Below are 25158 nucleotides of genomic sequence, written 5' to 3' on the forward strand. Positions count from 1 at the left end.
AAATCATGTCACAGAAAGTTTGTCGTACTTCAAAAACAGAATTATTAGATCCTTACAAAACTATCACATTTGGTCGCAAAACTAAGGAATAAATAAATATTGTGAAACCAACTTCTAAAAAGTTAGAGTAAGAAGGATGACATTTGCTTGTTATGTATTACTTGTAAAGGTACAGGTGCTAAAATAAAGTATTTAGAAATACCAGAGTTAATCAAGTCTAACTGAATTATTAATTAAAGCAATTTTACCAAAGAATTGCTGCAATATAAACACAAGTCTATTCCCTCCCTGAACATACTGCTCCCATAACAGGTTTTATTTATGGCATGTCATTTCTCAGAAACTTTTTACAGAGCTCAGGAAATTCATGAATCAGTTGCCATGAGTAGAACATATGGATCAGAGTAACTCATTGTCAACATAACCTGGTGACATATGTCACTTGCTGTGACTTCTGCAGAGAGAGAAACTGAACTGACAACCAGAGAATCATTTTAATTTGAAACCTTTATTGCCTGTTCAATTTAAATACATCCTTGTAAGGCAAAAATAGGTCACATAGTCCTCTTGCTTGTTTCTACACTGACATTACAGGCTTGACTCAATTGTCCACACTCAGATGTGCCTGCCCACCCAAGAGGCCCTCGGGAGGGCCAAGGTATCATTAAAGGATAGTAGAAGCAGCACAGGACCTTTGGGAGGTCTGCATCTGTCCTGAATAGAAACCAAGGTAACAAGCCCCCTCAAAAGGCACTAGATACCTACCTATGTTGGCCAATCTAAACAGAGCTTCTACACCAGACTGAGCTCCATTGTTGGATGCCCAACACCACACAGATGTACCTTCAGGTGAGCAGATGGGGTTGAGTGCCAAGCACCCACTACTGTCAGTGGACTCGAAACAGCTACTAAATTTGTTCTACAGTCAACACCCAAACCTTGCCACCTGAGCAGCTCCAGATTCCTCAGATTCTACAGACAAAACATCCATTGATGGTTAAGCATGGACACTCAGCACACCCTACAGACATGTGAACTCAGATACTCAATTAACGAGGTAAATTCCACCCTAAAACTAGGTGGGATGATTACCAATATAGGAACCACAGCCTGGCCCACGTAACTTCAGGCAAATAAGCTCAACTAAATATTTCTAGAGCAATAATCATTGTAGCACCTTTTATAGTCAGTGCAAAGAGGGAGATGCCTTCAGAGTTAAATGTCTGATTTTGGATAAGACTTACCACAGATAGCCATATCCTCCAAAGCATACAAGAACATGCTCAATCTCTCTTAATGATAGCTGTACCTAACTTTTACAGCCATATGTTCATGCTGTCATTAGCTTTATTCCTTCTTCTGTCATCTTCCTGTATTGCTCATTTTCTTCTTCTTTCCTAGTGAGTTATAAACCTTAATATCCTCCCGTAATTGATTTCTTCAACAAGACTTAATACAATCTTAATGAGACCCCAGATGCTAAGAAACTAAAAAAAATGCTGTCTGGTGTTTACTTAAAAGTCAGTGCACACAGATATAACTCTGCAAGTTTACAGGCTCTAAACAGCCATCAGACTGATTCCCAGTACCTGAGATTACACAGAGACCAACAAAACAGCACAACATGCAAGTTACAGCTCTTAATGTGCCCTACACTTAGCAAAGTTCTGGCTCTACATTAGGTGTTGATAAAAAGGCCTTTAAAGAATTATAGTCCCATAGTAATTTTGACTTTACAAAAAACAAAAAGCACCCTTTTTCAAACCTCAACAGACATGTAATTAGTAAAGGTAGCATCAACATTTCCTTGCCAGGAGGTTCCCTATTTTAAGCCATGGATGAAAACTGTCATGTTAGAACAGCAAGTGCCGGAGAAAAAAATGGGTAACAAAGGAGGCAAACACTTTAAAAATTACATGATCAGAGAAGAAAAAATTCAAACATTTGTTAGCATTTATGTAGTAAAGGAAGACTTGCATACATAGGAAGAAACTGCATGTCTGCCATGTGTAGAGCCTACTAACTGTGAAAACACCAAAGACAAGTGAAACATCAGACCAAAAATGCCAACCTCCTAATAAAGAACCTGAAGAAAGAAGATTACCTTGCTCCAATCTAAAGCATAGGGAACGTTTTGCAGCTTCTATCTCAGGAGTTGGATGATCCAGAACACGCCTGCACCACTGCAGAGGACTCAGTGATTTCTCTTGAGGAGTGTGAGTCTTGGTAGGCAAGACGTATAACCTTAACCAAAATACACAGAAGTATCAGCAAGATATGCAATACTTGGAAGTTTGTTTTTGTAAGCACACTTTCCTATTATTTCACTAATAATTTATAACATGCAAAGCCCTGCAAAGGGATATCTAATTAAAAAAATACATACTCTGAAGTAAAAGAGTTTACATTAGTTTTCCTTTGTCCCTCCTCAGAAAAGGAGGTGGCAAAATATTAACGCTATGGGTCTGGCATGTCCAAACAAAGTTCAAGTAGATTTCACATTAAAGTGCTCTATCTAATCATTACCATTGTCTGAATTTCAGCACTGCCCAAAGTTCAAATGTGTAAAGTGCTGTACACACACCAAAGGTGCTCTTGTTTTCCCCTATACTTATTGTTACTGGAGATTTAGATAATTTCAGCATTTGATTTTTTCTTCACCCAGATGAACTAGATGTTGTTCAAGTCATATTTGTAATGATTAAAAAACATTCAATAAGAAACCATGAAAATCTATTTTCAAAATTCAACGCCAGCAGAAAAGAAAAAAAAAACACATGCAAGAAAACCTAGTGTACGTGCATTATTCTCACACAAGAACTGGCAACCAATCAGTTGCACATCAGGAAACCAGGGTTCAAAGCAGATTTCATGGGAGAATTCTATAGGCTGAGATCTAGGTTGCTGCTGTCGCCCTGACAGATTAGCACAGCAGATGCCAATTCACCTGGGAGAGTGCAAATCTTCCAGGAAGCAAACTATTCTTGTCTGCTGGAGATGACTCGTGGTTCCCTGGCCTGACCACCTCCCAGAGATGGGGCTAGGGACAGCCACAGGCAGATTCTCAAGGCACCAGAAAAACACTCCACAGATTGCAACGGATTTGGCCTGTATAAAGGGGGAGTGAAAGGCAAGACCAAAAACTAAACAGGGTTTTGCCCCTCAGGGGGTCACTAAAGGTAGCAGCAGCCTTTCACCTTCATGGTTTCAGCTCAAGAGCTACGCAAAGCCCGCCAGAGCAACCCCTCTCCAGTGTCTGCTCCCTGGAGTTTTGCCTTTGAAGTCAATCAGCACTGTCTATCCGGTTCACAAGGAATAAATATCCTCGCTGTGATTCCTATCTATCTCTCTTGGAAATCCCAGCAGAGATCAACTACTGAATTGCTCTGAAGAGAGAACTCATTTCCCCAGACTTCCTGCAGTGCCCGACCACATATTTTAAAAAGTGACACCGAGAAAACCAAAAAGCAAAGGAAAGAAAACCTTTCAGGTTTCCTGTGAACCTGCAGAAGTGCTTCAAAAGCTAAACATGTGACTGATGATCAGACCTTCCTATGAAAAGATGAAGCTGAACACTACAAAGTAGTTTGACTTGTCTGCAGTTCCACAGGGTTGGTTGGTTTGGAGTTTGTTTTTTTGTAACTGCAGTTAAAAAAGCCAAATCAACAAACCCAAAAACAAAAAAAAAGCAAGCAAAACACAAAAAACTAAAGGTATTTAAGGCCTAAAATTAGCAATCAACAACTAGGATATGCACTGAAGGCTTTGGCTTTCCAGATCGCAATTTGCTTTAAAGACTGACATTACAAAAAAGCCCCAAGCAACTGACATCACACGCCTGACCTTTCATGGACAATGACGAAGATTTAGCCTTGAACTAAAAACGTTCAACAGCTGAAACAACTCTCTTAGTGGAATAAATTTGTTAAAAAATCCCTGTCATGAAATTCTGCCTGCAGACAAATACATGTGTGACATAAAGGTAAATTTTGGTACCCAAATCTAGGATTGCTCCAAGGGAGGAAATCAGACTGGAAATTTTACTATGGCACATAATGCAACGATGACTGTCTACCACTCTAAAATGTAAACAAAGAAAGCATTTTGTTTAACAGGGCATTATCAAACAAATTTGATATTCTCTAATGCTAGGAAAACTAGAAGCTAGAACCAATGTAAAATTAGATCTAAGTCTGGACTGACAAATCCAAACCAGCCTTGCATAGCCCAACCACATAAACAATGAAGCAATACTGACAAAGATTTCTAAGCAATTTGTACATGACTCTCAAAATCAATTTTCAGAAACACGGTATTGTGTACCATGAAGCACATAAAACAAACAACCAAAAACATTTCTGACATTTAAATTTTTGAACCCTTTATCTACTACCAAAATTAAGGATGTCTGAACACAGCTTCTTTATATTGCATTTTATTCTGACACTAACTTGATTCAAAAACTAACCTAGTTTTAAAAAAACCTACATGGAAGCTTAGGCAGATACTTTAAACTGTTATTTAAATATAGGTAATCTCTATATTGCTGTTGACACTTCAAAACAATTGAGGATCAATTACGTTCCACATGCTTACGCAGCCAAGATAGTATTCCAGCACTGTCCCTACGATGTTCGTCCACGTTGCTAAAACAGGTTTTGAAAGACTAGCCTTAGTGATCTACTTACATCTCTACCTCGCAATCTCCCCTTCTGTTTGTTTTTGCGGGAGTGTAACCATTCCTCCAGGTCAATTTTAGCTTTTGCTTTATTCATTTGCTATTCATTTCCGATTTATTCCATTTACTAGCTCCCTGCCGTGCCTTTTGGACCTACGTGGGCGCCTAAGATACACAACACTTTAGATCAATGCCTAGAAGACAAAAGCCCTCCCAAATCCCTGAAGATGGGAGACAATTTGGCAGAGATTTTAGGATGAGGAGGCAGCGCTGCTCAGATCAAGGCTTTCCCGGAACGAAATTCCGCTATTTTTAATTCCTTATGTAAACACGAGGCCGAAACTAGGCTGAGATGTGAGCGATCTCGCTCGGGGTGGAAAACGAGCAGTGCTCCCCGCGGAGGGCGCGACGCCCGGGCGGTGAGCTCCGACCCGAGCCGCGCTCGCACACGGGCCCTCCGCTCGGCAGGCCACGCACACCGGCCGCACCGTGGGCAGGGGGATGGAGCGAGGGGAAAAAAACAGGGGGAAAAAAAAAGCAGATTTCAGTCTAAGCAGGGAGAGCAAGTGGATCTGGGGGCTAACGCTAATCAGAGCCGCGAGAGCACGGCGGGAGGCCCGGCCGGGGGGCGACCGACCGCGGGTCCGGGAGCCGGGCCGGGGCGAGGGGCAGGGCAGGGCCGAGCCGCATGTACCATGTATCCTCGTTCTCTCCGCAGCCGTCCTCCAGCTCCAGCACCGCCACCTCGTCCAGCACCGTGGCCGCCGCCCCCGGAGCGCCGCCGCCTTCCTGCCCGCCGCCCGCCGGCGGCCCGGGCGAGGGCTTGAAGTAGGCGAGGGGCTCCGGCGGGCACAGCAGGGTGGGCACCGGGCTGGGCAGGCACGGCGGGCCCGCGGCGGGGGGGCTGGCGGGGCGCAGCCCGCCCGGGGCCGGCGGCGGGGCCAGCAGCAGGTGCGGGCTGGGCGGGCCGGTGGCCACCGCGGCGGCGGCGCGACTCCGGAGCTGCTCGTTCTGCTTCTCCAGCTTCCGCACCAGCTCCTGCAGCTTCTTCACCTCCAGCTCGGCGCTGACGGCAGAGCCGGCGCCGCTCCCCTTCACCTCCGCCATCATCGCCGGCTTCAGCAAAGCAGCCTCCATCCTGCCGGCCCGCCGCCGCCGTCAGCACCTGCTCCGCTGCGCCGCCGGAGGGCAGCGCCCAGCCCCCGGGGGAGGCGGGAGCGCCGGGGAGCGCCGCTGGCAGCGCCGGGCCCTGCGCCGCTGTGCCTGCCGCCCGCCCGGCCCGCTCCGCTCCGCTCCGCCGCTGCGCTCCCGTTAACGGCGGCGAGGGCGGGATCCCCTCCCACTCCGGCACCCGAGCGCCGCGCACACGCACTCGGCAGGAACAAAGAGCCGCCCGGCGCCCCTGCCACCCGGCCCGGGGAAGGGCGGCGGGGGCACCTCCGAGGGGAGCCCCGGGTGCTCCAACACAAGTGCCTTCCCCCGCTGCACCCTCCGCGCCGCGCCCCGCCCCGCCCCGCCCGCGGGCTGGAGCCGGCCCAGCGCGCCGCGCCTCTCGTGAGCTGTGCAATTAGGGCCTGCTGCTGCCTGGGCTGTAATTATGCAGATTGAGAGTGTGAGGGGAATGGGAATCACAAATAGAGGCTTTGTTGGGCTTGAAAGGAGCTAATTCAGCCAAAAGCCGCCGTTTGTGGGTTTGAAACGTGCTGATTCTGGGAGTTTGGGCTCAAAAGGAGGAAAGAGACGTGTTTTTGAAGGTTGGTGGTGAAGCAAAGATGAACCGAGCATTGCAGAAAGCTACGGAGCTGTGTATTGGTTGTGTATAGGACAAGCCCTGAGGTGAAAGATGCCCTCGTATTGAAACGTCTTCCTTAACACAGGTACATAGGTGGGCTTATAGCTTGCAAATCTTTGAGAGAGAGAGAGAATAATGTTCACTTACGGTTGTGTTTTTATGTTGTCTTTCATTGCCCACCACTGAAAGAAGCCATTGCTAGTGTCCCTTCCTGTCACCAAGGAGATGAACAGAGATTCAGTGTTGCCCAACACAGCTCAGCCATCACACAATCCTCGCTGAGTTCCCTTCCTCCGGCTACAGCTATAAGGGAGAACCTTCTAAGTCACAGTCCTAAGTCTCCTGTGACTCTGATAACAAATTGGGAACAAACCTCCATGAAGTCAGGGGAGGTTTAGATTAGATTTTATGAAATATCCCTTCACCAAAAATGTTGTCAAGCATTATAACAGGCTGCCCAGGGAAGTGGTTGAGTCACCATCCTGGAAGTATTTAAAGGCTGTATAGATGTGGCACTTGGGTATGGTTTAGTGAGGAGTTGGCAGTGCTGGGTTAACAGACTCAGTGATCTTAGATGTCTTTGCCAGCCTAAATGATTCTGTGAGTCTAAGTGTGTAAGTTGCTCGGCTACCCACTAATAATAGCTGTTGGTTGGTCACTACCCAATTCTTGAGCATCAGCTTTAGGCAGAGCAGTAGCACTATCAGCCACTGCTGCCTTCACTGTGCTGTGTTGCTGTCTCAGTTTTCTGCTGAGAGGAAGAACAGACACTGATTCTCTGTTCAGAGCATTAGTCAACTTTGAAATAATCCAGCCTGTCACGATTTCCTCTCTTTTGTTAATAATCTAGAAACTTTCTTCTGCACGTTCATAGGACAACAGCACTATTGTTTGTCAGTCTTTCAAGCATTCTTGCTGTATAAATACTAACAACCAGTCCTGTAAGAATGACTAGAAAGGAAGCTAGAGTGGAGCACAAAGCATTGACTTCCAGATGATGTAACTTTTATCAGGGAAGAGAGTAAATACAGTTCTAGGTGCACTACTTTGCAACCAGATAGCACTTAATCCAAAACTTCTGTTGTGTCTCCTCCGTCCCTTTGGAAGAGAGAAGGGGGAAAATTGAGAGTGTAATAACCATCTGGCCCCAATTCTGCCATGTTTTATTAGAGTGAGTAACAGAATGCAGTTTTCACTACTACAGATAGCAGTAATGTTTATTCCCACAAGTAAAAGGAGAATTGAGCTTCAACATGTTTAGTCCCAGACAAAATGCGTATCTCAGTTGGTTATCACTAGTAAGGTACTAGCCTTAATTCTTAGAAGTGCATTGTTAATCCAGTAAGATTGCAAAGTGATATAAAAAGATGAAATAGCAGCATATGTAATATTGAGTGTATTATACATCACTAGCATACAATGAAAAAAATTAAAAAAAAAAAAGCCAAGAAGTTTGTGAGACTATTGGTGCTGGAGGTTGCAACAAGGCAGTGGAGGTTCAGTTACAGTTGGGTTTTTTTCCACTGAAAGAGTAGTTAGGCATTGGAATAAGTTGCCCAGGTAGGTGGTGGAGTCACTGTCTGTGGAAGCATTCAAGAGGTCTGGAAGTGGCACTTGGGGATATGGTTTAGGGCTGATTATAGGGGTGCCAGGTTGATGGTTGGATGAGATGATCTCAAAGGTCTCTTCCAACCTTGATGATTCTGTGAAATACTCAAAAGAGATTCATAATTAAGGAATTACTTTTTTTTTTTTTTTAACCAGGGAAGCAAAGTCATTTAGTGGCTCAACAAAAAAAATCCCAATAAATGGGTATCTGATGTTTTCAGCTGTCAGAACACGAATGTGACAGTGTGGTCTGGATATTGCATCATTAAAAACATATTGATGCAGATACCAGTTTGGAGATACATCAGGAGACACATTTGAATACACAGCATGATGCTACATACATGTAGCAACATAGCACAGGATCTTAAGAGTCATCATGGGAATGCTTGTCCTCAGTTATGTAGTTGCAAATTTTCAAATGCCCTCTACTCTTTGTGCCAACTACACAAATGATGCATACAGACATTCATTTCAGAACTCAGTTGCCAGAGAGAAAAAGCTTAGGACTGGGCATCATGCCTTAGCATGGGTGCAAGAGCTTTTCCAGACAGATGAATTGATCACAGACATCTCATCTCCAAGAAAATGGTCCAGAGGTTGGCTCTTCCATGACTGGGACTGCTTTAAGCTTGATTTCCATCCAGTGGTATGGGTAGAAAGCAGCTTGAAGTTGTGCATACTTCAACTACAATGCTCACAGGCAGTGTGAGAGACCCTGTCTTTTTTCCAGGCATTTCCTGTACAAGTGGATCTAGTAAAGAGTAAAAATGCATTTCTCTGTGTTGTATTTGTTGCTCTATTTTAAGTGTACTTGTAATTTCACTAACATAGAATTCCACTAATAACGTAGCTTCACACAGAGATGCTGGCAGGTAAAATGTATGTTGAGGGACACACTGTCCCATGGTTTTCATGCTGGTCTGTCTACTGCAAAGGTGATTTGAACATTTTAGTAATTTAAATAGTTAACATAATTGTTGGGTTTTTTAAGCATAAATTATTCTCCTTCCAATATTGACACTACTAATAAATAAATTATTCTCCTCCCAATATTGACATTACTAATAAATTGTTAATGAGTTCCATTCAGTATCCCAGCAATAGCTGATGAGTTTTATCCACCCAGAACTTCATCAGAACTTTACAAACCACACTGAAGACTTGAGGGTTCCATTCTTCTTTTAAGGCACTTCATAAAATGTGTTTAACGCCAACCCCAAACATCCTAATGTGCCCATGAAATCTGTTACTCCTGGATTTGAGAAATTATATGCCCTAAATCAGTAGAAATCTACTATAGGATGCTACTTACACAGTATCCTATAGCAGGAATTACTGAATCAGTGTAGTTACTAATAGGCTGCCAATGCAGAGAACAAAGAAGCAGGAAGTCCGCAAATCCCATCTGCTCTTTTCTGGTAATAAGCTTGTTGCTTTATGCTGCAATAGCTGCAGGCTGGATCTGCCTTTCAGGCAAGCCAGTAAAGAATTAATTGCAGTAATCCAGTCTGGTCTATACAAAAGATGTGTAACAATAAGGTCAGAGCATGGACAGTAAACTCCAAGTCTGGTGAGATTATTTTAAAGTGCAGTTCCAGTCTGAAAAATGACTGTGAAACTAGTTTTATAAAAATAGAAGCACTATTAGGATATCCAGTCCAGTATTCTGCATTTAGCAAAGGCTGATAGTAGTTTTGTAAAGAAAATATCTCAGAAACAAGAAAAATATTGAGGATGTTTTCCATCTTTCAGAAGTCGTTGAATCAGGACATCTGGATCATTTATTTTTGATAGCGACCAGTGTGTAATAATATTCCATTTGCTGAGACCCATTTTTAAACCACTTAAACATTGGGGCTCTAAAACACCCTGTGGCAATTAGAGCTGCAATTTAATAATGTATTGTTAAAAAAACTACTTCTTATTATATACTTTAAATCTGCTGCTTAGTAATTTAATTGGGTGTCCCTTAGTTCTGGTTTTCTGAGAAAGACAGAATGATTAATCATTCTCTATTCAGCTTCTCTTTGTCATTCATGACTATATAAAACTCAGATACTTCTCTTCCCATCTGACAAGCCCTAATTTATATAGCCTTATCCCCATAGAAGTCAGGCCAAACCTCCCATTGTTTCCTGTCCCACTCCATAATGAAAACGGCATTTTCTAACCCGTTGTTTTCTTTCTAGTCTCACTACATGTTTTCCTATAAAGCCAGATGTACTCAGTTAAAGAAATCAGCTTAACCAAAAGCATAGTGGCTTCTTCAGAAACACTCATGTATTCATGAGCATGCCCTGCTTTAAAAAATATCTGTGTGTACTCTCCTCCAATATATCATACATATCCAGATGCTTGTGTTATTTATTCTAATTTGTAAATATTGGCTTGATAAAAAAAATCAGACTAACTGAAATGTAGTTCCCTATAGCAGTTTTCATGCTTTTTTCAAGTCTGGCATCCCAGCTGATTTTTCCTGTTTGTTTGGGACCAAGCCTGCTTTGAATAGTAGAGTAGATGTTTGTGAGAACTTCAACAATGTCACACTTGAGCTGCCATACAGTTTTTGCATAGATACTACCTAGACCTAGCCATTTGTTATTGTTAAATTTATACATTTACTCTGCATTATTTGAGCAATTAAACATTTTCCTGAAGTTACGGCACGGATTCTTCATTCTATGTATGTGTCTTGCAAATGTTTTGACTTCCTAGCTGTTGCTAGTTTCATGGTAATTGACTTTCTCTTTTTCAATGCTGTTTCCTTCTCTGAACTACCATGATTCCTTTGGACTTCTTTCTTATTTAATTGATACTAAATTGAAGTGCATTGTAATCACCATTAGAATGGATTTACTATGGGAACAATTCCAAAATTGCATCATTTCAGTGAGCTCAAATTGCTCCAGAAAACCAGTCCTTATGGTATCCAAAGATACTATCTGTGAATTAAGCTTAGGGTCTGCTAGTTTGTAGATCCATCTAGACAGAATTATCCATGACAGCTCCAGTTCAATGGACTGTTATTTGACTGTTATCAAATCACTCCTTCAAATGCTTTAGTGCCCCCTTTCCCATCCCTTCCCTTTCTTGTAAACGGAAATCATCAGCCTGAATCTTGCAAATCAGGATGGGTTGTTTCTTTCTAATGAGTCTTCATTGATAACAAAGGCTAATTAGACTTTCAAAGAAGTTTGAATATTTACATTGTCTCCAGTATACAGGTATATTGGAGAGTATAATTTGGTTTACCGCTGATGAATAAGAAAGAGAAGGTTGAGGGGGAGATTTGGTGTTCAAGGTTGTTAATAAACAAGCTGGTAATGTAAGAGTAAAGCTTTTGAGTGTGAAAGCTTTTGAGAGGCCATTTGAGTGTGAAGTGCTGAAGATCACAGTAACAGAAATACAGCTTCTCCCCAGGAGGCTAAAAATCCAGGACACACCTTCTGCCAAGACCCCAGATTTCAGCTAGACTTATCTTTGGGAAACAGTGTCAGTTGATTCAGGAAAAATGCCTTATTTCTTGGTGACATGAAGATACCAAATGATTCAACTAATTCTGGTCATGATTTTTTCTTCCTCTTTTTTCCTTTTATTCATCTTCTGTCATCTTTGCTTTTGTGTATTTGCACACAGTTGGGGAAAAAAATTCAATAAATTCATCAACCTTGCAAAAAAGTGGAAAATAATTGCGATCCATGCTAGCAAGTCCATCATGTGGATATGTGATTTTTACAGTTTGCAAAATATTAGTAAATATAGGCCAACAGGCTCAAGGCTTTATGATCCTGCAAAGTGGTTTAGAAGATATCATCTTAAAAAAATAAACAGCAATATGCATAGCACTGGGTATGTGATGTATGTAGGAAAAATAAAATAACACAAAAACCCCTCTGTCCAGCAGTAAAAGTGTTTGAGAAGGCACGTCTCAGTGGTACCATGTCACAAGAGCATGGAAAATTTGCAGTTGCTTGAAAGGCTTTTCTGGTGTTAAAGTGGGTGTGTTAGGTTTTCAGATAGGGAATGGTTTAAAAAAATAAGTACCTGAACTTTCATCCAGGTTCAGTTTGGCCAAGCAAAAATATCTGCTGAATATCCAGCAGATATATCCAGCATGAATATTTTTGCCATTTAGTTTTTACTGTCAGATGGGATTAAAAAAAAAAATCCTAGCATGTAAAATCTTGTCTTTGCACAATCTATAACATACTCAATCACAAAATATACAATAAAATGGCAAAGATAACTAGAGGGTAATTGAGGTACAGTTAGAAAACCTAAGTCAAAACATTTTTTCTAGACCCTCTGTTCCATAAACTGTATAACTTGCAGAGTACTTGAGATCTTTCCTGCAACATCACTAGACTGGCATAAAACGCATTGCCGTTCCTCCTGCTGTGCCAGAACTCCTGGGTCCAGGTTGTGATGGATCTATCGCAGGTGGTGATGGACCTGTCAGTCTTTCCCTCTCTGGGTACCTTTTGTCTACCCTGGAGATGTGCAATCAACGTCAGACACACTTCCAGGGTTGGGGGAGAGCTGGTCTAAAGTCAGCCCTTTCTGGGACAATATGGAAATAGAAGAAATGCAGTACAGCAAAGGTATTTCTTGAATACATTCCCTGGATTGATGAAGGATGTATGAATTGTGGTATTACAAAAAGAGTATATTCTTCTCAACTAGATCTTTTCCTTGTGTTTGTTCCAATTTCATTATGAGAAGCAATGTGCCTGCTATCTTCACTCCCTGTTTAATTTATGTTCCTTCTGAGGAGACTGATTCTGAATTAGAAGGCAGGGGAGTTTTTAAAATAGTCCTAGTGATCTCCAAATTAAAACCCAGAAACCACAGTTCTCCAAGGATGTGCCCTTCTCGGACTGGGTGGCTGGGATGTCTCTCACTAGATTGGAAGAGGCAGAAAAAATACTGCTCCTTCCTTCAGCTTTCCACAGATGTCAGTCATGTCGAAACTGGTATGCTTGCTCCCAGACAGAATTTTGCTGTGAGAAAACTAGTGTTTTGCTACAAAAGGCTTTACTGTTACTTTTACATATGTCACTTGGGTAAATGGATAAAATCAATGTGCAAATGCATTATCAATTGCGAAAACAGATAAAAAACAGTGTTCAAATGCATTATCAGTCATATACTTCTGTAGATATCCTAAATATTGTTTAAATGTTTGGCTATTTGAAATTACAGTGGTACAAATATGATAAGTTGGATTCTCATTCTTAATTCCAGTATTTGAACTACATACAGGGATAATATAATTCAAAGTTCCATGAGTGGAAATTCCCTGGAGGATCCAGAAGATATGAAGACAGACCAATGTTTTCTGGAATATTGATTTTACTGTCAAGTTTGACTATTAATTTCAGTGGCACTGTTATTTACAACAACGCTAGTACTTTTAAAATTCCTTAATTGACTTCTTTGCATAATGCTTTCATCTTTTTCTTAATATTTGCTGCCTTTTCTGCTTATTTCAGTATTTGAACATGTGGAAAATGGCTTCAATGCCAGAAGAAGTTTGTCCTGTCTTTCCAGAAAAGATTGTGGGTTTTTTTTTTTTCTGAGTAGGTAGTTTTAAAATGTTGGCTGCCCATTGTTTTGACCACAATAGCTGTCTAAGCTCCCTAAACTGATGTCTGTGTACTGCATGGCAATGCCAAGACTCAGACAAGTGCTTTTGGCATGATTATATTCAGATATTGATTCTAACAGGACAAAACCAGTCACTTTTAAATCCTGGCACAGCGTACAAGACTGTAGCTGTCAATTTATAACTGACACAGTTATAAAAAACCCATGAAAAATGATTCCATTTCCAAGCTCTGAATTTTTCTTGGGTCATTTATACAGGTGCAGCAGTACCACCCAGAGGCCACTGCCGTGCTGGACACTGTCCAAAAGAGCTGAGAGACTGGAAAGACGAGGATACTAAGGCTTAGAAGAGAACATTGTATGAAGATGTATTGCTAATAGTCTTCAGATGAAACCCCCCCAAAATTCCACTCCCTCACCATCCTACTCAAGCCAAATCTGAGTGTATACAACCCCTCTAAAAGCATTCACACTGCTTTTAATTATTAATTGGACCACTTGGATGATATGGTGAAATTCCAGGATTTGGTCTTTGCTCCCAGAACTATGTATTTTCTATTCAGCATTCATTCTTGAGGTATTGATAAGCATACAATGAATGTGAAAGCAGTGTGGCTATCCAGTGGAACATGGGCCATAAGGATCCACCCTGCACTGGGCAGGGAACATGGCAGAAAGACTATTGGGAACATCTTGTTTATTCCACACACCCAGCTGTTCCACTGTGTTACACAACCTGCTTAGGTCTTTTGGAGGAGAAATTAAAGTTGGAACTCCCACTTTCTGGGCCCAGTTCGTCTGTTCAGAGGAGAGCACCATCTCCATGGTTTTAAAAGGTGGTAGGTATTGAGATATTCGAGGTGGTCTGATTTTAGCAGATTGTACCAAACGTATTCTGAAAATACCTGCAGATTCTTCTCCCTGAAATGCAAGGAATGTTTGTAAGTCCTAGTTTTACTGATGCAGGATATTAGAGCTGAGTTGCTCAGACCAGGAAGAGCACAAAACAGAAGAGGAGGCCTTTGAAGTCAAAGAAAGAAATACCTTATCAGTTTAAGCGCTCAGTTGTTCTACATCAATTAAGCAGCTAAACAGCTATTTTGGTCAAAAATTTCAGACTTCAGCACATCAAACCTAAGTATTAAGTCTCTTTATCCTTTGTCTTTATGGAATGATGGATGTCTCTGCTGCAGTGAATGAAAATGAGGTGTTTTGGTGCAGCAGAAGGAAGAAAAGGAGGCATTTCTCCCTCATAGTCTGGTGTCAGCTAGACTGAAAGCTAAAACCTCCTCCTGGTTTAACAGAATAGCTACAATGAGCAATATGCAAGTATGATCAGAAAGCAAAACCAACCAAGAAAGTGGATACTTTTCATTCTAAACAACAGGATTATGTTAAAATATCAAATATCAAGGAAGGCAAGTGGGGTAGCAGAGTTTTGACCTTATTCTGAGGAAATAAACTGAACACATGAAGCTATCCCAACACTACACACATCCCTATACAAAAAAGCAGGGAATAGAGGTGACCTTACAGAATAAGTGTGAAACTCATTTGGTGTTGTTCTTTGTAAACCTAGCCGAGGAGACTGTGAAGTAACAGAGAGCATGTCTTGTCAAACTCACAGGGATGTTTATTTCAAGAGGAAAAGGATGAGAGGACAGTGTTACAGATGTTTGTCACTGTGTCAAGCACTGATACCTAGGGATGCTCAGGCTGAGCATTCTGTGAGAACTGACACAGGATACAACAGAATATATTAACACAGCAAAAATGTTCTTATGACATTCCTTGTTCTTGTAAATATCAGTAGCTTTGAAGTAATCTACATATTTAAATACATCAATATGCATTATATGCATTATTTCCCTCCTTTCCTCTGATTGCTTGATTCCCCTCCCCGTAGAGCAATGCCTGAGCTTTGTAAAATGAAGTATCCATTACACACTGAAAAAATGGGTCTGATGAATCAAAAACCCCCACATAATTTAGTACATCATCTCTCAATACAGCTTTTCAGTCTAATTTAATGCATTATTGAAGATAACATGTTCATTAAAACAGCTGCCAGCAAACTCTTCATTTGGATTGTTTCATGGAAGCACTAGTCAAAGGAAAATAAAACACCACAGGCTAATGATATGCAAAAAGGACAAAAAACATTTAAGTTTTGATACATTGGTATTGAGATGTTAATATGATTTTTCTTAATGAGTACTGCTATACCAGATTTTATATGGTAAATCACAAACCTGGTGTTTCTTCTTAGCCAACTTACAACATATAATAAAAAATAACAAAAAAACACATGGCAAAATTACAAGGACTGTTTAGTGAGGATGATTTAATGAGTACAGAATTATTATTTATTGTGTCTTATTGCTACTTCTCTGTCAGTGAGCATTTAAGTAGCAGATATTTTCATCCAGAGTCCTGGTCTCTAGGGGAGTGAGCTAAAATCTCTCAACCCCTCAAACACTAGGAATTCCTAGATTCTAATGTGCTGGCTCAAGTGAAGGTTTAACTTCTTCCATTGTAACTGAGCTTTAGCAATAAATTCTGGTCTCTAAACAGGACCAAATTTGTGACATTAAAATATTGCCTCTACCTTTTTCATCCCGCTGTGCAAATATCATTGTTTCCCGGTGAAGCAGAGTTATAACAAGTACTGTTTAACTACGATATATCATCACCAAGAGACACACACCAGAAAAAAAATCAATAATTACAGTTTTATTAGAGCCACTGACATTAATTCGTAAGATATTCATAAAATTAACAAAAAAATCTCTACTGTCTCATGTCTCCATTGCATAATCAGTCTGAACATCCTTTAAGCCAGACAGGAGGGATTACATCCTTACTCAGCTGCAGGCCCAATGTTTAAATTACACTGACATCCATACCTCCTGCCTCCAACATGAAATGTACAGGCAGGGAGAGAGAGTTTGACTGGGACAGCCACTCACCAGTCCATTATTAATCTATGGCTTTAATACTTTGCATGCTTCTAAGCTCTTTCCTCAGTCCAGCAGCCTCAAAACACTCTTACTCTGTCATGGTGATAGCCAGGAAGTCCTTTTACACTGAGATGTAAAGGAGAAAAATCAGTTCTGAATAACCATAATCTAAAGCATCTCATGACAAAGACTAGTAGTCAATACTTTTGTCTGTCCAGTAAGCTACTGAACTATTGATTTTTCAGGCATCATACTATAACAAAGCATGAATTCTTCTTTCAGTTTCTATACTTGCATACACATACACCTTCAAAAGGAAAATAAATGCTTTCACTGTAGTCTCAAAGGAAGGAGTCTATCTGACCTAGTGTAGATGTCTAGAAGTCTGAGCTGTTCATTCCATGTTCCTTTGCAAACCATGGAAGTAAGATGTGCATTCATTCATGGTTAACATCACAGTAAAATAGACGTTTGCAATCTGACCAATTGAATTGCTTCCTAAAAATGTCTGCTTCTCTATATAGAGACAGAATAGATCCAGTAACTCAGAAACAGATGTCTACACTGTAGATGTATAAATTTAGGCGAGATGAATCCATCCAAAGTTTTTAGATAGTCAGTTTAATAAAGTAGGAAAGATAAATACAACATAATATCATGCAAAGTATGTATTTCATCATTTCATGGCAACTATTAAGTGTGCACTTCATTAAAAAATGGTGATAAAATAGTTACCAGAATTACAAACATGGAGGGGGGTATTTCTATGTAAAACCCTCTAACAATCTTTATCTAGAATCCTTCTGCAGTAGTAGACATGCATTTTCCAAAGATAATTTGTTCTGTCTCAAACTTATCATTTAAGTTATTTGGGAAGAACCTTCCTCTGGAGGCTGATGTCTCTCCTTGAAGGTACAATCTGAACCCACTTCCCTCTCTGCGAAAACAATTTAAACTGAATAGCTGATTTCTAAATGGCTAATTTAGATGAGATGAATCCCATTCATGCTATATTAAGCCAACTAATCTTAATATAGGAGGAGATATGTTTTTACAAAAGACGAGTACAGCCCCTTCAAAACAAATGTGTAAGAATGTCCTGACATTGAGAAAATTTCAATAAATTATCATTGGTTTTACATACTGTTTTAGCAATTTCACAGATCTAGTGAATATACTGACCAATATCTTGGTTTGCTTCCTGCAACATGTATATGAAAGGGCATATAAATTCTCATTAAATTAATTCCTGTGATAACCATGCAGTAGAATTTCATTTAGAAAATTCCTAGCAATAAAAATGAATAATTTTCCTTAGTGTTTTGAATTAACAGGCCAATACACTTTACTAAACAATAGTAGAACTTCTTCATCATGCATTCTGTATGTCAAAATTAGTAGATCCATTTCTCTGCAAGAGAGAAAGATTGGTCAGAGATGCCAAGCAAAGCAGTATACTCTAAATGCCCTAGAAGGAAACTTTAGGTGTTTTTTTTCTTTTTTAGAATGTTTACTGAAGTCTGACTGTCTATCTTGTAATTTGATTAAATAAGACATGTCAATTTATAATGCTTAATATACAGACCTTGGTATGTCTTTCTACAGTTTTATACCTGTTTTTATAACTGTTACCATGCCTTATTAATTTTCTAATCTGATTAATTGCAAAATTTGCCATTCCCACCAGATTTTATAGTGGCTTAATAACACAAAGTATTTTAAGAAAGCAAAATTTTAATATAATTTTAGTTAACATGATCTTATCTCAGAATTATGTAGTTAAAAACCATCTTAGCAGAGCATTTCATCTACACATTTGTTTGTCTTAATTTAGAGGTAAATCAGAGGTAAATCAGAGGTCTTAAATCAGAGGTACTGATTCATAGTATTATGAAATAGTAATTGCCAAGAAGAGAGAAGACATAATATCTAGGAACTCCTAGAAAAATTAATACAACAAAATGTTCATTTGAACCTGCCTTGCACATTTGTTTACTCACTTTGCTCCTCACAAAGGTAAGAATCATAATCACAGTTTAGTATTTTCATTATGATTTCCCAGATTTTGTATCTTCTCTCTACTGGTCACAATTACCCAACTAGGGGAAAATACCTCTGAATCCTGGCTTATTTGTTTCAGTAGAACAATCTGATTCTAGGATGGCCTTGCAATTTGTTCTCACTTCCAGGGCAAGGTGCCATTGCCTCACTCTAGGTGTATAGGTATTGGTTGCACAGGTACAACTCTATGGAGGGAGCTGAAGAGATGAATTTACAGTGAGACCTGAAGAGATCTCCCTCACAGATACAGAATAATTGTGTTTGGAACCCGGTGTTGGACATCATCCTAAGCAGCCAGACTTACTGAATTAGATACTTTGAAAAGGTTTAAGTATGCGGAAATGGGCAAAAGCAACAGCTGTGTTGTCATATATTGAAGTCATTGGAATGAAGTTCACGAAATTGTTTTTCCTATGTTCAGTAGAACACATCTTGTACCTTACCTTTAACTTTGGAATAGCAAGGCTCACAGTGCACAGTTTGTTTGTAAATCCAAATGCTGTCTCCTGCTTTTAGATCTTCCAGAGGTCTCTTACATACTTCACACTTCAACACACAAGTCAAAGAATGAGGAAAAATTAAAATGAAGCATTTCTCTAATACTCATACCCAAAATGCTTTCCATTAGGAAACAAGCAACCCCAGACCAAAATAGGAGTTGTTAGTGTTGCAATATAAGAACTGAACTCTGAAAGAGTAGTTTTAGTGAACAGGCAGTTAGACATCTGACTATCTCACTTTTAGACATCTGAAAATCAGATATCAGAGTTTGTATAGGTATTTATTGTAGTCAACAACACTGTTCTCCCCCATACATTTCCAAATTGTACTTTCTCTGTCTTAGCCTACAGGTTTATCCTAAAATAAGATGAATAGCCGTTTTGACATCCTTTTCTTTCTTCACTGAGTAAAGGAAGGATGATCGCACATAATCATCCAAATCACAGTAGATCTTAAAGAATCTAAACCTGCTTATTTCAAGATATTTTATAACACTTTATCTTAACAGTTAAGTATGTCTCCCATTCTTGCAGAATCTGGACACAGCTTTCACAAATGTCTCAAAAAAAGCTAATATTTGAGATAGAGAAGCATTGCCCATGTTTCATATATGAAAATACACAGATACACACAGAGGCTGACTTACCAAGATCACAAGGAAAGCCTACAGTCGATCAAGGAGCATGGTAATGTGATATAGAAACTAGGATCTTGATACTCAGATAATTTTATTTATTTATTTACTTATTTATTCACTTATTTTTGTATTTAAATCTAGTAAAAATAGAAAAATCTGGTTTCTTTGGATATTTTATACACTGGTAAGTGAAAATCAGCATTAGTATTAAGGTGCTGTTAAAACAATCTGCTGTCTTCACTCATTTTATATTGCTTTGTTTAAATCAGCAAAAGGGTGGACATGTTTTCAAAGCTTTGATCACCAATATAAACTAGAATTTTTATACAGACCAAAAACCCCTACAATTTGGGTTATTTACTCACTGAACGTTTGGTATATACCTTTACAAGGAAATGAAGATGTTGTAGTGCTGTCAGCTACGTGCAAATCTCTAATGGATACAGGGTATTTGTAAGGAGCTAAATGAATATTAATGATGAGAAATTGCACTACTTAGCTAAATACATAACTACAAGCATGAACCACAGACCTACATCAGTTAATTTTTTTTGCCAATGCTTTCATAAGTTTATAGTTACACAAAAATTAAGCTGGATATTGCTCACCAGACAGGTCCCCAGCTGAGACTAGGTAACAAAAAAAATATTGTTTCATAAATAAGCATAAGTATTTAACAGATAATTTAGAAAATACCAACATGTTAATACTCCTAACTCATAAAAAGCCCATTCTTCTTTATGTGTGTTGATCTGTCTAAAAAGCATGGAAGCAAACCAGACCTTATATTTATGTGCAATAATAATATTGAGGAGGTATTACATAGCGCTTCCTACGTAAGAAAGTGCATTTCTGGTGCTCACAGAGCCCAGAAAGTCCATAGTAAAAAAAAGCACATGCGACATCATACATGTGAAGTGCAACTTTACTGCTGTATTTGCTTTGTGGCCCTTTTCATGCAGTAAATGGGGACAAGAGTTGCTGTCAGAAGCAGAAGTAAAAGCTATGCAGGACTGGGCAGAAATATGAGCTATGCTAATGCGGTGATTTTGCCGAGTATTGTTTGTTAGAACAACAAACTCTGTGTGTAGATGCAAGCAGAAACAGGACAAATGAGGCAGAAAGAAAACAGACTATGGGACTGAGCATTTCCAGGCATAGCCTGAGAAAAGTTTAAGAGTAAATTCTAGGTGGAGGCTTAGGGTTTGGAATTACAAACAAAAAAAGTGACTTCTTCTGTACTTTCATTCTTAATGGAAATAGGAAAAAAATAGCTACTTTTTAATAATCAAGAGTGTTTTAGATGTCAATCAACAACTTCTACAAACTTCATAAAAACTGAATAAAATTTTACAATATGAAGAAAATATAAGTTGATATAATTCACTGTATCAGACTTGAAGTGAAGGCTTATAAATGTGTTGGACTCTAAAAATTCATTCAGCTGCATCCTTTATCCTGCTTATGGTTCCAAGGGAGGAGAGGCAAGGAGAAGGGTGGAGGGAGAAGAACGGTGGAGGGAGAAGGAGAGAGGGAGATAGAAGGAAGAAGGAAGGGATTGTGTAGGGAAGAGAGGGAAACAGAGAGATCAGTATTTCCTACAATAATCCTCTCCTTCAGTTACAAGCCTTATTGTCACAGGTGGAGAAGGCCTAAGGCCTAAATAATCTCTTATTATATGTGTACTATAATGCAGGTATTACAGTCAAATTATATTTCTTGGTAGCAGGTGAAATCTTACCTTGAAGCAAGTCGAATGACAGTAAATTTGCAAGGCATCTAAGATCATTTTGGCATCTATGCCCAAGGGCTTCCTGCAGTATGTACATATATCTTTTCCAATTATACTCCTGTGTATATAATATAACATCAGCTGTCAGAAAAAGAACTGCCATTGAAATCTCAAGCAGAAAATAGATAAGGTTAGCACACTGCGTGGGAAAGACATTTGTATACTGTAAAATGGCCATTAATGGGAAAATGTCATTTATGTATTCTCTCCATTCTGGTTGACAGGTGTCATACACATGCTCCTGTGATGGGAAAATTGCTGAGCATAATTGTCAACTAACAAGAATACCTTGGTAGAAAAATGGTCTTCTCTGGTGAACTGAATTAAGCTGCTGAATGTCTGGGAGCATGTATACTAAACAGGGATAAAGTGGAGGGGAATGATTTTAACATTTTAATCTCAAAAGTAAATTGGTAGTTGAATTCAAGCTGCCATAATTTGATCAGTCTGGTTCACAGAATTCTCTGTGTTGCAGAAGTGCCTGAAAACTTTTTTGACTTTCAGCACTGCAGACAGAACTCATACTATCGTGGCAATTAAAGTGAACACATGTAAGGACAGCCTACCTGGTATTCACAACAATAATATTTTTTTAAAAAATTTCAGCTCTTGTTGCCTGTTATGTGACATCATTTTGTACTTTTATCTGGATACAACTGTTGGTGTTGTTTTAGCATTACAAGATCAATGGGTCTTGCTCCTTTTGTCTCAGTGACAAATCACTGCACTAATATTTAATCATACCCAGAGTTCTTTATCCTTATGTTGGAAAGGATATAAATTTTTCTAATCTGGTATTTTCAAGTAACAGGGCTGTCAAAGTTATCTGAACTGAAAATAGTGGGCAAATTTAACTTCTTTTTCCCCATGAGGTTAAGTTATTATAGATTTAGCAAAAATCCTGCTTATATTCAGGAATGTCTTAACTGATGTGAAAACAGTATTGAACAGCATTGTCATGTGAACCTGTTCCTCCACATTTGTACATAAATTTGGTCATTACAGAGACCATTCTCACAAAGGAAGGAAATTTTGCAAAGTGGCTGCCTGAGACAAAAACCTACAGAATCACAAAGCCAACTCTGTCACTTAAGGAATTGGCTCTTGTTTCTATAGATACTTTAAAATGTCAGCTGTGACAAGCCTAACATAATATTAGGCTGCTGAACTGTGGTAATGATTTGATGGCATGATCTTGCTGAAAGAGAGCTTTGTATGAAAAGCTGTCTCATGATGGTGACTTCCACTGCTCTCTTTTGTTTGAAGACTTGAATGCTTATGTAAATGTCTGTGTCCTTGGATACTCTACGATGTTATCAGTGTGCACTTACCGATCAGAAGTAGAATAAACAGTTTTGATTGTATTTCCAGTTATATTTTCTTCATAGGCACCATATGATGATTTGCTGTGAAGCAGAGAGTGCATAGCTATCACTAAACAGTACTACAATTTTTAAAGGTTTCACTACACTGATGATGATAATATGCAAAATAAACTATGACAACATGCTTGTAAAAAAATCATGCTTGGTGATGAGTTCTTTTTCTGGGTTTTTTCACAATCATCAAGAATAATATATTAAACAAAAAGTGTAAATTAGTGAAAATATGGTGTCTTTAGGCTGTGTTCTATTTTTGAATGGATCTTCAGCATTTCAAAATTAAATCCACAAGTGCATTGAGCAAAATTTACATGATGCTATTGGGTTTGTTGGTGCTGATACCTCAGCGTAAATGGTGCATATCAGAAATGGGTGACAGACTACATTTTTCATTTTCCTCTGCTTCTTTCACTTGTCCTCAAAGAGCTGTCAAACAGCCAAACAAAATTACAACGTGTCCCTAGAATTAGAGTGAGGGTCTTTATAATACAGGCTGTTCAGTGTGTGATTTCTGTTCACTACAGTAACTGTATTGTTCCTTATATCAGAGTCGAAATAAATATACTGAATTTAATTATCAGGGAAGTTAAATCTTCCATTTTTAACAGTCCCATTTCCAAGTTACTTAACTGTCAGTTTTGTTTCCATGCAAGGGATGAACATGTGTGTGACACATGAAGAAGTAATCTTGCCATACATGTTCTGAAGATTTCTGAATTGTTTTGTTTATCCTATTCTCCAGGAATTCTTAAAATGTATATACTAATTACTACATGTTTCATATCACTCTTGAATAATGTTCTGCAATGTTAGGAGCAGTGGTTTATAATAATGTGTATTTATGAGATGCTGGGTTTTTTCAGGGAAATATAATAGATTGAGAATATGTGTGTGTAAGGTGTTATGAAGCTCAGATACTCTTTTCTACATACCTATATATTGTGAAGTATGTCTTATTTGATTTCTATGCAATACCAGAAATGTATTTAAATTGCACAGTTACTGGTAAGCCAAAATGATAAATCTTTTTATTTATGTTTCATAGAACATAACAATGTGTTTGTTATTTAATCAGAATGTAGCAAACCTGGGTTTGCTCACCACAGAGGAAGTATCTCCTCAAATGAACACCCAGTACAAAAACATTTCAGGTGATATGAAAGAAAGCTTACTAAATAGGAATGCAAACTAAAGCTATGTGATCATAGGGTTGAAAGGGTTTCTCTGGCTGTTTTTGCCTTGACCAAGCATGTGCACAACACATCACAGGGTGGAGTATATTGGTTTCTTATAGCCTAGAGTTTATTGCTACAGTGAAAAATGGCACAGGAATATAATTTCTCTGTTCCTGTAAAGTATGAGCCTGTGCTTTTTTTTCTGTTGTTAAGCTTATTTTTCCCAAATCTTCCATTTAACTAATTTTTTAAACTGGAATCTTGGGCAAAGTGAGCACTGTGCATTGCACACTCAACATAATATGGGTATGGACATGCTGCATGCCTGAAAGTAACAGTATCTTACAGGAAGTTGTATAGAGAAAAATTCTTTCCTTGAGTGTCCTAGTGTAGAGAACAGCATCCCTTGGAATTTAATAACTGATTGGATTATTATGGTTGAAATACACAAAAATAGATATAACCACATCTTAAAAAAACCCGCACAACTGAAGTGTATAAAACAAAAAATTCTGAAGCTACAGCAAAAATATTTCCAAAGCATCAGTTTCTAACCTTGTTGACTGGAAGTGTGAGGCAATTCAGAACATTTAAATAAATGCATAGTCTGACAGTTTGACGAGACACCAAGTGAAAATTGAGTCACATTGTAGTCTGAGAAGTGTGCATCTGATCACGTCCCTTCTTTCAGTTCCTATCAGTCACTCCTTGACTTGCTAAGGTGTGACTTGTTCATACAGCAAACTACTCAACAGTAAATACTGTGGAACCTATTGCATAAAACCTGAAAGAATTACCTACAAAGACTATTCATTTAATTAGTTTTCATGGATTAAATTGGGATTAGGGATTCAGGTAGAGGGTATAAATTCTGCCAAGTGTAAGGTAACATTGCATATTGCAGCTCATTCTTTGCCCTGCCATTCTTTTATTACTGTTCTCTATTTTAACTTTCAAAGATA

At 39.1% G+C, this 25158-nt stretch overlaps 2 protein-coding genes across 9 annotated transcripts in view; both read right to left on the reverse strand.

The window, feature by feature from the left end:
* The window catches only part of SLAIN1 (SLAIN family member 1), a 49655-nt gene extending 43699 nt beyond the window's left edge, over positions 1–5956 (reverse strand). For all 3 annotated transcript variants that reach the window (XM_085058037.1, XM_085058047.1, XM_085058028.1), the window contains exons 1-2: positions 5373–5956; positions 2105–2244 (exon numbers count right to left, since the gene is read on the reverse strand). In XM_085058037.1, coding sequence (XP_084914163.1) covers positions 2105–2244; positions 5373–5815 — 583 coding nt within the window. In that variant the 5' untranslated portion in view covers positions 5816–5956. The remainder of the gene's footprint in view (positions 1–2104; positions 2245–5372) is intronic.
* A 10449-nt stretch (positions 5957–16405) lies between these two features.
* Positions 16406–25158, reverse strand: part of SCEL (sciellin) — a 69237-nt gene continuing 60484 nt past the window's right edge. For 5 of the 6 annotated variants that reach the window (XM_085058077.1, XM_085058084.1, XM_085058093.1 and 2 more), the window contains 4 exons: positions 22971–23045; positions 21589–21697; positions 19153–19255; positions 16406–18059 (listed from right to left, as the gene is read on the reverse strand). In XM_085058077.1, coding sequence (XP_084914203.1) covers positions 18043–18059; positions 19153–19255; positions 21589–21697; positions 22971–23045 — 304 coding nt within the window. In that variant the 3' untranslated portion in view covers positions 16406–18042. The remainder of the gene's footprint in view (positions 18060–19152; positions 19256–21588; positions 21698–22970; positions 23046–25158) is intronic. The other variant, XM_085058103.1, reaches the window with a different exon arrangement.

The sequence above is a fragment of the Lichenostomus cassidix genome, chromosome 1 (genome assembly GCF_008360975.1).
Source record: "Lichenostomus cassidix isolate B80296 chromosome 1, HeHo_3.0, whole genome shotgun sequence".
In the NCBI taxonomy this organism is placed as follows: domain Eukaryota; kingdom Metazoa; phylum Chordata; class Aves; order Passeriformes; family Meliphagidae; genus Lichenostomus; species Lichenostomus cassidix.